At 36.3% G+C, this 15,507-nt stretch overlaps 1 protein-coding gene across 4 annotated transcripts in view; it reads right to left on the minus strand.

Annotated features, from left to right (window-relative positions):
- The window catches only part of PNPLA8 (patatin like phospholipase domain containing 8), a 42,724-nt gene that overhangs the window by 19,075 nt on the left and 8,142 nt on the right, over window positions 1–15,507 (minus strand). For 2 of the 4 annotated variants that reach the window (XM_054494288.2, XM_063667724.1), the window contains exons 3-6: window positions 12,856–13,007; window positions 7,934–8,028; window positions 7,048–7,219; window positions 1,046–1,103 (exon numbers count right to left, since the gene is read on the minus strand). In XM_054494288.2, coding sequence (XP_054350263.1) covers window positions 1,046–1,103; window positions 7,048–7,219; window positions 7,934–8,028; window positions 12,856–13,007 — 477 coding nt within the window. Of the gene's footprint in view, window positions 1–1,045; window positions 1,104–7,047; window positions 7,220–7,933; window positions 8,062–12,855; window positions 13,008–15,507 lie in introns of all 4 variants that reach the window. The other 2 variants (XM_063667723.1, XM_054494287.2) reach the window with 1 other exon arrangement.

Consider the following 15,507-nt stretch of genomic DNA (forward strand, 5'->3'; position numbering starts at 1 on the left):
CACAATGACAAAATAATCGAATGACACACTTCTCAGAATGTATCCCCATCATTAAGTGATGCATGATTGTATTGTATCTAAGAGACATATAAAATTTCTCTTTAAAAATCTAGGGTAAGAAGGCCGGGCACGGTGGCTCATGCCTGTAATCCCAACACTTTGGGAAGCGGAGGCGGGCGAATCACGAGGTCAGGAGATCAAGACTATCCTGGCTAACATGGTGAAACCCTGTCTCTACTAAAAAATACAAAAAATTAGCCGGGCATGGTGGCGGCCGCCTATAGTCCCAGCTACTTGGGAGGCTAAGGCAGGAGAATGGCGTGAGCCTGGGAGGCGGAGCTTGCAGTGAGCTGAGATCGCGCCAATGCACTCCAGCCTGGGCGACAGAGCGAGACTCCATCTCAAACAAACAAACAAACAAACAAAAAAATCTAGGGTAAGAAATGTCATAATGTTCCTTAAACCACTAGATTTGATTTTTAAAATTATGATGAAATAATTCTTCCTTATTTTCATTCCATCTTTCATGTTCTTCCATTTCTGTTATAGTTTTACTGAATTTAGAAAAGGTATAAGGATGATATCCCATCTCTTCATAGAATGACTCAATATATAAAGAATTTATATAATCTATAATACCTTAATAAAAGCGCCCTCAGGGCCGGGCACGATGGCTCATGCCTGTAATCCCAGCACTTTGGGAGGCCAAGGCGGGCAGATCACCTGAGGTTGGGAGTTTGAGACCAGCCTGACCAACACGGAGAAACCCCGTCTCTACTAAAAATACAAAAAAATTAGCCGGGCGTGGTGGTGCATGCCTGTAATCCCAGCTACTTGGGAGGCTGAGGCAGGAGAATCTCTTGAACCCGGGAGACGGATGTTGTGGTGAGCCGAGATCGTGCTATTGCACTCCAGCCTGGGCAATAAGAGTGACACTCTGTCTCAAAAAACAAAAATAAAATAAATAAAAGGGCCCTCAGGACAAGTGCTTTCACCAGACCTTCAGATGGAACTAGGTGTTATATTTAAGAGACTCTAAGCTTACCTTAGGACATGTAGGGTTTCTTGCTGTTTCAATCATCAGTGCAGATCCCATCCTATCCCTTTATTAAAGGAGAAAAAATAAGTTATATCAAAATGACTTTATCGCCTAACAACCAGGAAACATACAGTATGCAATTACTGTTTGTCCATGGCTTTGTCAAAGTGCTATGAGGGGAAAAAATGTAAGACTCTCCTCTAGGAGGCTTATAATCCCATTAATGCACATGAAACAATATGCAGTTCTTTATTAACCTCTGATTCAAACTGGAAGTATCTATAGTTCTGAGGTGGAGCAACCAACAGAGGGGCAGTAACTGGAAAAGATGCAGGAAGGTTGCTTGAGGAAGACACTGAAAGACTGCAAGGCAACATATTTAAAGCTAGGACATATACAGATTAAAGGCACAAAGGCAAAATAAATCTGTTGTTTTCAGGGTCCTGCCAATAGCATAAAGGAGCTGTGTTGAGATAAGACTGCAGAAGTATGCATGGGCTCGTTAGAGTAACCAGGTGAGGACAATTAGACTTTAAGCTTGTTTTAGTTGGTAACAGCCAATGTCATCAAGAAAACGGCTTTGAAAATCATCAGAGTTGGCATTTGAATTACTATGACATTACAAAAATTGTCCTTGGGCAGCAATTTTTGCAATTCCATAATAAGAGAATTTTACTTCAACGCAGACTTTTCCAGACTTAAAAATTATGTATTTTCCCTATATTGAATACAAAGACTATGGTTTCACCAACCTTCCTCATGAGTAAAACCATTTTCTAATGTGTTTCTCAAACAATACTCATGTTTCTCAACTAGAATATTAGTGAATTTCATAAAAAGAATATTTACAAACTGCTTAGTGATCTACCCTTTATAAGCTTTAATAAATATCAATGTAAAATACTTTCCAAAATGGACATGATCTTTTGTCTTTCCCAACCTTATCTATACATTTCTACTACATGAAGATCAATGCATTTTATCTTTTTAAGGTTCTTTGTCTTTGCACAGAATTCTTACTGTAAAATTACAAGAGAAATCCTAGGAGCATGCTGCTTTCACACTTTTCAGCAAAGTTCATATTTATTTATTTTTATTTTTGTTTAAATCTTGGTTTTATCAAAAGCTAAAATGCTTTTAGTGAATTAACTTATGAATATAAATTTGTAAAAAAAGCAATGGTAATTGTTTATTTCCGAGATGTCAAAATATGAAAAAAAACCCAACATGCCTAGATTCTACTGATGCCATAAAATAGTTCCCTTAAAATAACACAAAATTATCACAGCAAAATAAATAAATAAATAGAAGTCCTCTCAATAAACAATGAGGGGAAAAAAATGCTATGACAAAAAAGGCCAGAAGGTAGACATAGAAGAATATTAACAATACTGGCACGCAGTGAATCACAGTCCTGGTATCCATGTCGTTGTATACAGTCTCTTCCTACACAGACTCTTGGTTGGCGTGGCTTTCGTCCACGTGACCTCAGCAAACATGCCATTAAACTGAGGCTTGATAAGTGCTTATGCACTGGGGCTTGCTCTCTGAGAACTCTGAAACCACGATGATGAGACGAAGCTTGAGTGAGAATGACCAGGTGGAGAGAGAGGCTTCCCAGGCCCATTAGCAGAGCCACCAAGTGAGCTCAGGCAAGAACAGAAGAAACACCCAGTCAAACCACACAGTCACGAGACTAAATCATCACTGTTTTAAGCCACTAAGTTTTGGAGTGGCTTGTTCTGCAGCAGAGGCTGAGTTTGAAAAGGCAGAGAAAGAAAAAACAACTAACTACACTGATAAAATTTATCAATGCTATGATTAAAAATAAAGAAGTTTCCAGAAGAGCAAAAATGAGACAGCAATACACAAGTATGCAAAGATACTCTCATAAGTAACAAAAGGAAAAAAATTTCATAGTAGAGAAGCTGGTTTTAGAATAAATTTTTAAATTTTCATTAAATAATAAAAAGTATTGATCATATGAATACTGGGAATAGATATGAATTATATATATATATTTTTTGAGACGGAGTCTCGCTCTGTCGCCCAGGCTGGAGTGCAGTGGTGCGATCTCAGCTCACTGCAAGCTCCACCTCCCAGGTTCACACCATTCTCCTGCCTCAGCCTCCCCAGTAGCTGGAACTACAGGCGCCTGCCCCCATGCCCGGCTTTTTTTTTTTTTTTTTTTGTATTTTTAGTAGAGATGGGGTTTCACCGTGTAGGCCAGGAAGGTGAATTATATTTTCTAATAGACACAAAAGATGTGAAAATAAGTAACATACAATGATAATGGATGGGAAGCTTTCACGATTGGAAAGATGCCAATGTTCCACAAAATAAGTGATACATTTCATGTAATTTCCATCCAAATACCAGTGGAATTTTTTTTTATGTGATAAAAGTAGCCTAAGATTAACTTTGAAGATTAAATGAAAATTGTGTAAAAGAATAATGAGAAAAGATTTGCTATGCTGTATCATTATAAAAATATTATGCAAAGTTTCAACAACTAAATTTACAGAATTTGTATGAAAATAAATCCAAAGAGACACCAAAAACTTGAACACAGATTCTAATATAGATAAGAATTTCAAATACGATAAAGATGATGTTTCAAATCAGTTAAAAAAAACACTTGGTAAATGGAGCTGGGACATTTGGATTAACATTTGATTAAAAAAAAAATAAAGCTTGATTCTCTTACAACATATATCAGAATAAGTTTTAGGTAACTTCAGAATTACATATAAACTGAAAACTTTAGAACTAGGTAATAATACAAATATTTACCTACCTTCAGAGTAGAAAAGACTTATTTATTTATTTTTAAATTTAAACTTTTAGCATAAAGAGTATGCATGCAGGTTTGTTACATGGGTAAACTGTGTGACACTGAGGCTTGGGGTCCCAACAATCCTATCACCCAGGCAGTAAGCACAGTACCCAACAAGTGGTTCTTCAGCTCACACTCCCACTCTCCCTCCCGTCTAATGGTCCCCAGCATCAATTGTTCCCATCCTTATGTTCATGTATATTCAATGTTTAGCTCTCACTTATAAGTAAGAAGATGTGGTATTTGGTTTTATGTTCTTGTGTTAGGTTGCTTATTATAATGGCCTCCAGCTCCAACCATGTTGCTGCAAAGGACATGATTATTTTTTTATAACTGCATAGTATTCCACAATGTATTTGTACCACATTTTTTTTTATCCAGTCCACTGCTGATGGGCACCTAGGTTGATTCCATGTATCTGCCATTGTGAACAGTGCTATGATGAACACACGAGTGCATGTGTCTTTTTGACAGAATGAATTATTTTCCTTTGGGTATATGCCCAGTAGTAGGATTGTAGAAAAGACTTACAAACATAAAAGTTAAAAATCATTAAAGGAAAAGATTTGGCTAAATGAAGATGTTTCAATCCTCTACATTAAAAAATTATTAATTAGCACTTTTTCAATATATGGTTAATGTATTTACAATACATTGAGGAATATCCCATAAGAAAATAGGCAAAAATTATGCCCTCGAAATTCACACACAAAAAATAAAAAGCCATCAAAAACCAAAACCTTTTTTTAAGTTCAAACTCATCAATAATGAAAGTGATACAAATTGAAACATGAGCTTCAAAATCTCTCAAACTGATGTCATTTTAAAAATTAAGTGTTTGGTGAAAAAAATTCAGGAGTACCATATTTACATGTTTTAAAATCATATTTCGTCAGAATTATATTTTCACAACGATAGATATGGTAAAAATGATTTTGCACTTTCTTACAGTACCACAAAATATTTTAATTGAGCAAGAGAGTTCTTTTTTTTTGAGAAGGAGTTTTGCTCTTGTTGCCCAGGTTGGAGTCCAATGGCCCTATCTCGGCTCACTGCAACCTCCACCTCACCAGTTCAGGCAATTCTCCTGCCTCAGCCTCCCAAGTAGCCCGGATTATAGGCGCCTGCCACCATGACAGGCTAATTTTTTGTATTTTCAGTAGAGACAGGCTTTCACTATGTTGGCCAGGCTGGTCTTGAACTCCTGACGTCAGGTGATCCACCCACCTCGGCCCCCTAAAGTGTTGGGATTACAGACATGAGCCACCGCACCTGGCGGAGTGAGAGATTTCTAACCATAACTGAGACTTTGCTTATTCACATAACTTAATGGTTTATGTTACGAGATAAATAAAAATGATTAGTATTTGGTTAAAAAATTTTAGGCTGGACATGGCCTATTATCTAAGAAATTAGATATATTACATATTTTGCATACAAATTCATTACTAGCTGTGTGATTTGTAGACATTTTATGCTAATCATTTGTAGCTCCTCTTTTCATTGTTGTAACAAGATATTTTGAAGAGCATTGCATTTAATTATGAGATAATCTAATTTCTTAATTTTCCTGTTAAAAAAAAAAAAAAATTAAGTGTTTGGTGTTCACAAATATTTCATGAAACAGAAATACAAATTGATGTTGGTAGATGAATAAGCTAAAACCACTGTATTGAAGAACAAATTCAGCTATGTATGTATCAAGATTCTTAAAACGTGCATATCCTCTGACCCACAATTTTACTTCTAGAAATTTACCTTAAAGATATAGCCAGAGATTTAAGTAGAGATGTAAGATGTTTATCTAAATTTTATTTTGAACTGCAAAAGTATCTGAAGTATCCTTTTCTAAGAGAGGATTTGTTAAATAAAAAACAGTATATCCATAAAATGGTGAAGAACCATTAATATATGTTTCAAAAAATATTAACTGACATAGGAAATCATCTGTGATAAAATGCTAAGTGAAAATGCAGGACACAAAACTACATGTGCATTATCTGAATTTTGTAAAGAGAATGGATACACACACACTCACAACTACACACATATACACTTGTCTATCTGTAAGAAATTACAGAAAAAACACATCACCATGTTAATAATAGTGCTTTTGTTCTTAGTGGGATTACAAATTATTTTTATTGTTTTCTCGATATGTTTTCTATTTCCTATATAATAATTATTTTAAGAAGACATCAACAGTGGACCCAATAAATATGTTTCTTATATAGTGACCTACTGATATATTCTGAAATGTGAGAAGAAATTTAAAGTTTTCTATGACAGCATTGTCCATAATCCCAAAAAATTAGGAACATAAATGTCATAAATGTCCATAAAAATCCTAAATGGAAATGATTAAGAAAATGTAACATCCCACTCTGGAGTACAGTGTAGTCTTTAAAAATATGTCAGGAGATTTTAAGAACTTTTGAAAAAAGGAAAAGGATACAAATTTACAACTACAATCTAATATCAGCTATATAAAATGCATACGGTCTAATAAACTAGAAGGAGATATATTAAAGTCTACAGCTCTGAATAATAGGATTGTGGATGATTTTATGCTTATATTTTATGATTATACATACTTTGGGAGGCAGGCCAATCACTTGAGGTTAGGAGCCTGAGCAACATGGTGAAATCTTGTCTCTACTAAAAATAGAAAAAATTAGCTGGGCATGGTGGTGCACACGTGTGGTCCCAGCTACTTGGGAGGCTGACGTGGGAGGATCACTTGAGCCTGGGAAGTTGAGGCTGCAGTGAGCCAAGATAGCACCACTGTACTCTACCCTGGGCAACGGGAGTGAGAGCGTGTGTCGAAAAATAAATAAAAATAAAAATAATTGAATATTTTAGAATGACTTGAGACACATTTAATATGTTAAGTAAAAACAATAGGATGCAAATATCTCATATTTTTAAAAAAGGCAATTGTAACTTTTACATGCAAATCTCACACACACGAACCCCCCAAAACAATTACTAAACTATGATTCACCAAAATACTAACAGTGGTTATCTCTAATTAGTCAAATAATTTGATATTCTTGATATTTTTCAAATTATAATATGCAAGAATATAATTTAATATTGACATTTTTCAAATTATAATATGCACATACTACCTATATAATCAGAACATTTAAAAAGAGTAATTGTAACTTACTTTAGAATGTTTTCCCATGTTTGACTGTCATAAAATGCATGGCTCCAACTCATTTTGACTGTTCCAACAATGACATTTTGTGAAAATACATCTGATCCTAATTTTCGATAAAGTTCCTCACATTCATCCAAGGGCATATGAAACAACCCCAACATGAAAGCTAATATGGCACCTAGAAAAAAGAACCCTTAGCTTTTATCAGGTTAAGTTATAGCCCTTATGATGATAAGATCTCCTGAATCATAGTTTTGGCTTAAATTTTAGCGTTGATACTTTCTAGCTATGTCACCTGGGACAAATGACTTTCCTTCTCAGAGCCCCATTTGTTTCAGGGGTAAAATGGGAGTAGTAAGAACAAACAAAATTCATGTGTCTTACTGGGTTAACAAACATAAAGGGATTTACCAGGTCTCAAAAAGGATTGAATAAATGCTACCCCCAATAATGATAATAATAATAATTTAAAAATATTTACAAATGTTTTACATTCAATTATATATAAGATACTATGGTAGATAATTCATGTTCTTTCTAACATCAATGAATTACTTAGTTTTAGTCACAGAACATGGTATATTTGACAACTCACCAAGTCACTAAGCAATTCTCCTTCAAGTTAGTCCTAGGAACCAATGTAATTAAACATATTAGGTACTCTTGGATGTCCTTTTAAACAGCTGATGCCATATCTAGCTATAATAGGTAGGACACACTGCCACCTAGTGTGCCTAACTGGCATAACCATGAACAAAAGACAAGGAGAAAATTTTGGGGTATGGAGAGAGGGCTGGAGAAGGCAAAGGACTATGATCTTAAACATAAGTGCTTAATGTTCTTTTCCTTGATGTACTGCCAGAATGCACCACTTACATATAATAATAATTACCTGTGCTTACACCACAAATGTAATCAAAGAGCTGATGAACTGGCTTCTGAGTAAGTTCAACTAATTTTCGTAGGGTCTGAAGAGCAACCACGCCCCTACAGAAAAGATTAAAGGCAAAATGACAATTCCTGTTTAAAGAAAAAATAATTTAAGCTGTTGAATAAAACAATCTAAGAATTGCTTTTGCAGTTTATATGCTAACATGAAAATTAATAATATAAATCAGAATCAGTAAAAATTGCCTGTCCAAATTTTTAGGATTACTTTTGAAAATCTAATATCTAAATGATACAAAACCTACACTAAGGCAGCACATTTTAAAATTTATATTAGTATCTCTCTCTTGTTTTTTCACTGAACCCATCCTTCTGCAGAACAGTATCTCTTTCAGGATAAATCTGGCCAGGCAGTGGCTCATTCCTGTAATCCCAGCGCTTTGGGAGGTTGAGGTAAGAGGATCACTTGAGGCCAGGAGTTCAAGACCAGCTGAACAATATAGCGAGATCCCATTTCTACAGAAAAAAAAAAAGTCAAAAGAAGAAGAAATCCACCCAAATACACTTCTTAAGAATGCCAAAAACCAACAAACAACTAAATAAGAATACAAAGATATGCCAATATAAAATTGAAAAAAAAAAAAAAAAAAAAACTCTGGAAAACACTTAAAAACTCACTCACTGGTTTTGGAATGCCATACCTTGGTTTCTTCTCTTACTAATATAGTTCATCACCTATGACTCTATACATTTTTGTCTTACATATTTCACCAGTCAGATTTTTTTTTTTTTTTTTTTGAGATGTTGTCTCACTCTGTTGCCCAGGCTGGAGTGCAGTGGCTCACTGGGCTCACTGCAACCTCCGCCTCCCGGGTTCACAACATTCTCCTGTCTCAGCCTCCCGAGTAACTGGGACTACAGGAGCCTGCCACCACACCCGGCTAACCTTTTTTTTTTTTTTTGTATTTTTAGTAGATACAGGGTTTCACCATGTTAGCTAGGATGGTCTTGATCTCCTGACCTCATGATCCACCTGCCTCAGCCTCCCAAAGTGCTAAGATTACAGGTGTGAGCCACCGCGCCCGGCCACCAGTCAGATTTTTAAGCTCCCTTTTCTTTATTCATTTTTAAAAACTCTCAATAACTTTAGGTTAACCCTCTACATTAATGGTATATTAATTAACGTTGCTGACTTTGCTCCTTTCTGAATCCTTGCCAACAGCAGTTAATAGCTTCATGACGGAATGCGAAACAATGAAAAAGCTTAGGAGATATAGACCAATTGAGGGTGTATGTACCATATAAACTGTGATGTGTGTATCACGACAATTTTTAACAGTGGAATAATTTAAAAAAAAGATGAAAAGCTCTATTCCCAACACAAGGTAGGGGGTAGGTAAGTCCTGGAACACAAAGGTAGTTAGGCACCAAAGAATTTAGAGTGTCAAACTGTGCCTTGATAATGCTAACAGGAAGTAACTAGAAAATTCTGTAAGATTAAAGTAGAAAACCAAAGATGCTGATTTTTTAAATACAACAAATAATGTGGATTTGAGGAGAGTTAAGAAGATGTGTTATGAAAGAGGTGCATTATTAATTCAAGGCAAGACATGATGAATTAAATGTAATGCTGGATAAAATACATTTAACAATGTGACCTCTATTATCACAAAAAGGAAATAAAATAGGCACGTATATGTTCACACAGAAAAAGATTAGAAGAAAATAAATCAAAATACTAAAATAATCTTAGAGTTGTGAGCTATGGTTTTGGGGTTTTTTTCTCTCTCAGGTTTTTCTAACTACTCGTATAATCGGGAAAATTAACTATTTAAAAATGTTGTACTCATAAATTCCGAATGAATTTAAATACGTATATATTTGCTAAGTTGCCACAGCTGTCTATGTCTACCACTGTAGGTTCTCTTATAACAAAGAAGTCAAAGATAGGGTTTTTTGTTTTTTCTCTCAATCCCTCATACATTACTGCTTTCCGCACAAACCTCCCACCTGGGCTGCTTTCCCATATGCCCCTAAACCAAGTTTTCTCAACAGCAGAACTGCTGACATTCTGGGTTGGATAATCTTTGTTTTGCGGGGCTGTCCTGTGCACTGTATGATGTTTAGTCACAACTGTCCTCTTCAAACTAGATGCAAGTGGCAGTGCTCTAGTTGTGACAACCAAAAATGTCTCCAGACACTGCCAAATGTCCTTTAGGGAGCAAAATCACCTCCAGTGGAGAACTACTAATCTAAACCTAACTTCATCCTAACCCACCCCTAGATTTTCCCAAATTACCTCACACTGATTTCCTCCCTATATGACTAATACAACTCTTACTCTACAAGATAAACTATTTATTGGATACAAACTTCTTTTTCATCATGCTTGTCTGACCTTAGACATGTGAATGTTCTTTAATTTTCTTCCTTCCTATCTCTACATAAATATAACTTCTTTAAAAAGAAGTCTTGGTCCTGAGCATTCTTTAAAATAGTACTCTTCCTCTCTATCCCTTTACTTTGCTTTATTTTTCTTCATAGCACCCAGAATAACATATTTTTGTTTTTCTATTTGTTGTCTTTTCCTTCTCTACAATGCAAACACTGTATTGTTTTGTTTGCTCACCATCCCCAGGATCTAAATCAGTGCTTACAACATAGTAGGCCCCCAATATTTGTTAGCTGACTCATTTAACTGCCATTTTCCCTATTTTCACCATTTGGAACCAATTCTATGAACTAGAATAATCTCTCCAGTTATCACTTTATCTATATCACATGAATGACATACACCTTCTTAAGATTATTTCACTTTCCTAAGAAATATCCTCTAAGATCTTTAAAGATTTTTCTCTCTTCAGTGGGCTTTTGCCAACCGAGCACTTCTATATGGATATAATCTTATATTAAATATGTTCAAGAAAGAACTGTCTTTCCTCAACACCAATCTGTTGAGATTCTCTGCAATTTTGTCCCAGTCACACACAGGTTTACTCTTAGAGTGATCTTGACCTATGTCTACCATGGTTATCCTGTCTCCATGTTTCTTAAAAGTTACTGGTATTGGCATGGTGGCTCACACCTGTAATCCCAGCACTTTGGGAGGCTGAGGCGGGTGGATCACCTGAGGTCAGGAGCTTGACACCAGCCTTGCCAACATGGTGAAACCCCATCTCTACTAAAAATACAAAAGTAGCCGGGTGTGGTAGTGCATGCCTATAATCCCAGCTACTTGGGGAGGCTGCAGCAGGAGAACTGATCACTTGAACCTGGGAGGTGGAGGTTGCAGTGAGCCGAGATTACGTCACTGCACTCCAGCCTGGGCAACGAGAGCAAAACTCCGTCTCAAAAAAAAAAAAAAAAAAAGTTACTGGTACGTTTTTCCTTCCTCCTGCCTTCCACTGCCACCATCTGAGGTTAGCTTCCTTCTCTCATTACTTACTCCTTCCTTCATATTGATGTCAAAGTATAAAGGACTCAGGTGAATACAGAACCAAGGAATTTAACAAAAAGATACAGGGTAGTACTTGAACATACAGAAGAGTGGTTGGCAAGTTGGGTATACCAAAAAGCAAAATCAGAGAGGTAAGCTAAAGCTAAGAACAATAGGCAGGGCATGTACTATGAATTACAAGGTAACAGTAGAGATGGCAGGGAACTAGAGAACAAGCTAGAAGATTTTGGGGAAAAGGTTTGAAAAACCAAGCCAAAAAATCTAACCAACAAGTTGGAAGGAACTAGATAAACAAAGACTGAGTAGGAAGCATGGATGGATTGCCAGTAGTAAAAATAGAGCTTAATAGTGAAATTATCTCCTTCTGAACAAAGAAAGAATTTACTTCTTATATGGCACCAGAACTGGCATCTCCAGGTGAAGACATCAGAAGTCAGGAAGTTAATATAGCCTCATTTTGTAACCATCACTTTATCAAGTGACTAGCTGATATATATGGGTAAGATAAGTGTAATAAAAGAAAGCTGGCTGGGCGCGGTGGCTCATGCCTGTAATCAAAGCGCTTTGGGAGGCTGAGGCAGGTGGTTTACCTGAGGTCAGGAGTTCAAAACCAGCCTGGACAACATGGTGAAACCCCGTCTCTACTTACAATACAAAAAATTAGCCAGGCATGGTGGCGGACACCTATAATCCCAGCTGCTTGGGAGGCTGAGACAGGAGAATTGCTTGAACTTGGGAGGCAGAGGTCGCAGTGATCTGAGATCGCACCACTGCACTCCAGCTTGGGCGACAGAGCAAGGCTCTGTCTCCAAAAAAATAAAATAATAAAAGAAAGCTAAAATTATAAAACATTGTCAAGATTTTATGAGAATAATGGTTGATAAGCTTCTAAACTACCAAAAAGGTCTAAAAAGGCCAAATATAAAAACATAAATACTGAAATCAAATCAAATCAAATCAAATACGAAAATATAAATACTAAATCAAACCAAAGAACTGAAGTATATGTCAGAGTAGCACTTAGATTAATAAAGAATTAAAACAATTTCATGTTTTATTTTAAAAATTTGATTTTATAATGATATATCAAATCTTTTTTTTTTTTTTTTTTAATTCCTAAAGTTTTTAAGAATCATGTTCCAGCTGGGCGCAGTGGCTCACGCCTGTAATCCTAGCACTTTGGGAGGCCAAGGCAGGCAGATCACCTGGCGTCAGGAGTTCGAGACCAGCCTGGCCAATATGGTGAAACCCTGTCTCTACTAAAACTACAAAAATTAGCCGGGTATTGTGGCGGGAGCCTGTAAATCCAGCTACTTGAGAGGGTGAGGCAGGAGAATCGCTTGAACCTGGGAGGCAGAGGTTGCAGTGAGCCGAGATTGTGCCACTGCACTCCAGCCTGGGCAACAGAGGGAAACTCCATCTCAAAAACAAAACAAAACAAAACAAAAGAATCATGTTCCTAGCCTTACCTTGTTCCTCCACCATCAATTGAGAGAATTCGGATTCCTCTCCCTTTCACTGGATCCACATAGCCAATTAGGGCCAAAATTTCTCTAACTACAGCCTGAAGAGTTTCATCCTTAATTTGTCTCAGTCGTAATAAATATGGAATAATTCTTTCCTATATTGAGAGAAAAGATACTTCGTTGCTTTTGTCAAATCAAGACTGAAAATGTTATGATTATTATTAACCAATACATGCAGTTCACCACATGACAATCAAGGTGACAGTGTTCATTACTTTCTCAGTAATCTTATAAGACAGATTAGTTTTTGATATATTAATGTCAATTTTCTAGATTATATTTGTTCTAATATTGAGGACAAAAATTAACCAATATTCAAATATTTTCATTAAAAGATGTAATACTTAACTAGAGAAAATATAATTTATAGAAATTTACAAATTATTACAACAAAAGGTTAACATTATAAATTTTGTATAATATTTTGTCCAAATCCTGAGATTAAGAGGCTAAAACTGATTCATAGTAACTACTAGAAGTTAAACTGTTATTAAAAAGAAATAATGAACCATCTTGTATACATTGTGTATGGGATTCAAGGTTGCCTCATAAAGGAATACAAACAAATGTTAACAAAGGTAACTGAGGTGAGAAGGTAAAAGCAGGCCACTACAATTAAATAATCAGTTTAAATAAACCTGAGACTTCAAGATTCTAAGCATTCAACATCATATTGTTGATCACAGACAACAGCTTAAATGCTAGAGTTCTATGTTGCTTACCAAAGATTCTCTAGCTTCTTACACAGAAGCATCCTACGTAGTCAGTACCCCAGGTTTAATGGAATGGCTGAGTGGCAGCTATAATTCTGCTGTGTAACCTTCTGTAAATCAAATAATTTTCCTAGGTATCACTCATTTTGTTTCTTTTTTATGATCAATCAACCCGAAATACTCTAAATTCTTTCTCAATATTTTTTCCCCTAATATTAAGCTGTGAGGCCCCACTAGAGGAACTTGAGCAATGGTGGAGAATAATGCAAATTTCCATTTCCGGTTAAGATAAAACACTCTGTTACAGATCAATGCTCACATCAAGAACAAGAAAATCTTGATGAAATACAAGAAAAGTACCATCTGTTTAAAGGCATCAGACAGAGAGCTGCTGAAGCAACAAGAACAGATGGAGCCAAGAATCTGGAGAAGGAGTAATTACTAGGAAGTGAGCTGGTAAACTATAGCTTTTCTTCCCTTGAGGCATTTGCTTATTCCAGGAAAAAGTAAAGGACCAAAAAAGTGAGTCTGACTCAGACAGAGGGCCCCAAATAAAGGACAGAGAAACCAGCTGATCATTTAGCATCTAAGGGATTTGGAGTGAAAAAAATGGAAGACCTGAAGGGCTTCAAACACATGGCTGGCTTTACCTCAAGACATTTGCTGAATTCTAAAATCATGAGGTGTGGAAGGCGAAAGGTAAGCTGAAGACCTCTGAAAATCAGAGTGGAAGGCTTTGTATTCTTGAGGTTTTAGGACCCAATGAGGTGGTGGTTAAGTGAACACACCAGGCTCTCAACTGAAAGCCCTGGAAGAATATGCCCCAAAATCAGGGCAAACTAGAGGTCTTACCCAAACTGTAATACAGCCTTGATCCAGATTTGACCCTAACTGAATGAAGGCTAACAGGGCTCCACTCAAATGCCAAACAGAAGAACAAATAAACCCCAGAAAAAGATATAATTTGATATAATCTAGAGCTTATGCAATTTTTTAAACTTACAATGTCCAGCATCCAGAAAAACTATAATGTATGCGAATCCAGTAGCAAATGACAAAAACCAAGAATTGATGTTCATATTAGAATTACCACAAAAAGATGTTGAAATAAAAATAACAAAATAAAATTATCAAAATATATCAGATACCTATGAATTAGTTAAATAAAATCATTCCAATGGAAGATGTAAAAGATACCCACACTGAAAATTTTTAAAACACAGAAGGAAAATAACGATGACCCAAAAAATTGAAAAAATATGCCATATGACATGGCTTGGAAACTCATCAAAGACCCAATTCACCCTAAATTGTTCCACATATTCACTGCAATCCCACCATGTTTTTCTCTTTTAAAAATTTTTTTGTAGATAAGCTGATTCTAAAATTCATATAGAAATATAACATGTCAAGAATAGCCATGCCAACAATATTAAGAAGAACAAGGTTGGAGGATTTATACTACCTAATATTAAGTTTATACAGCTGCAAAAATTTAGCCAGTGCACTATCAGCACAACCACACACAAATATACCAGTGGAACAAAATACTGTGTCTGGCTGGGCACAGTGACTCATGCCCGTAATACCAGCACTTTGGGAAGCCGAGATGGGTGGATCACCTGATGTCAGGAGTTCGAGACCAGCCTGACCAACATGGGGAAACCCCGTCTCTACTAAAAATACAAGACTAGCTGGGCATGGTGGTGCATGCCTGTAATCCCAGCTACTAGGGAGGCTGAGGCAGAATCACTTTAACCTGGGAGGCGGAGGTTGTGGTGAGCTGAGATTGTGCCATTGCACTCCAGCCTGGGCAACAAGAGCGAAACTCCATCTCAAAAAACACATAAATAAAAAATACTGTGTCTAGAAACAGATCCAT

The sequence above is a fragment of the Pongo pygmaeus genome, chromosome 6, assembly GCF_028885625.2.
Source record: "Pongo pygmaeus isolate AG05252 chromosome 6, NHGRI_mPonPyg2-v2.0_pri, whole genome shotgun sequence".
Taxonomy (NCBI): Eukaryota; Metazoa; Chordata; class Mammalia; order Primates; family Hominidae; genus Pongo; species Pongo pygmaeus.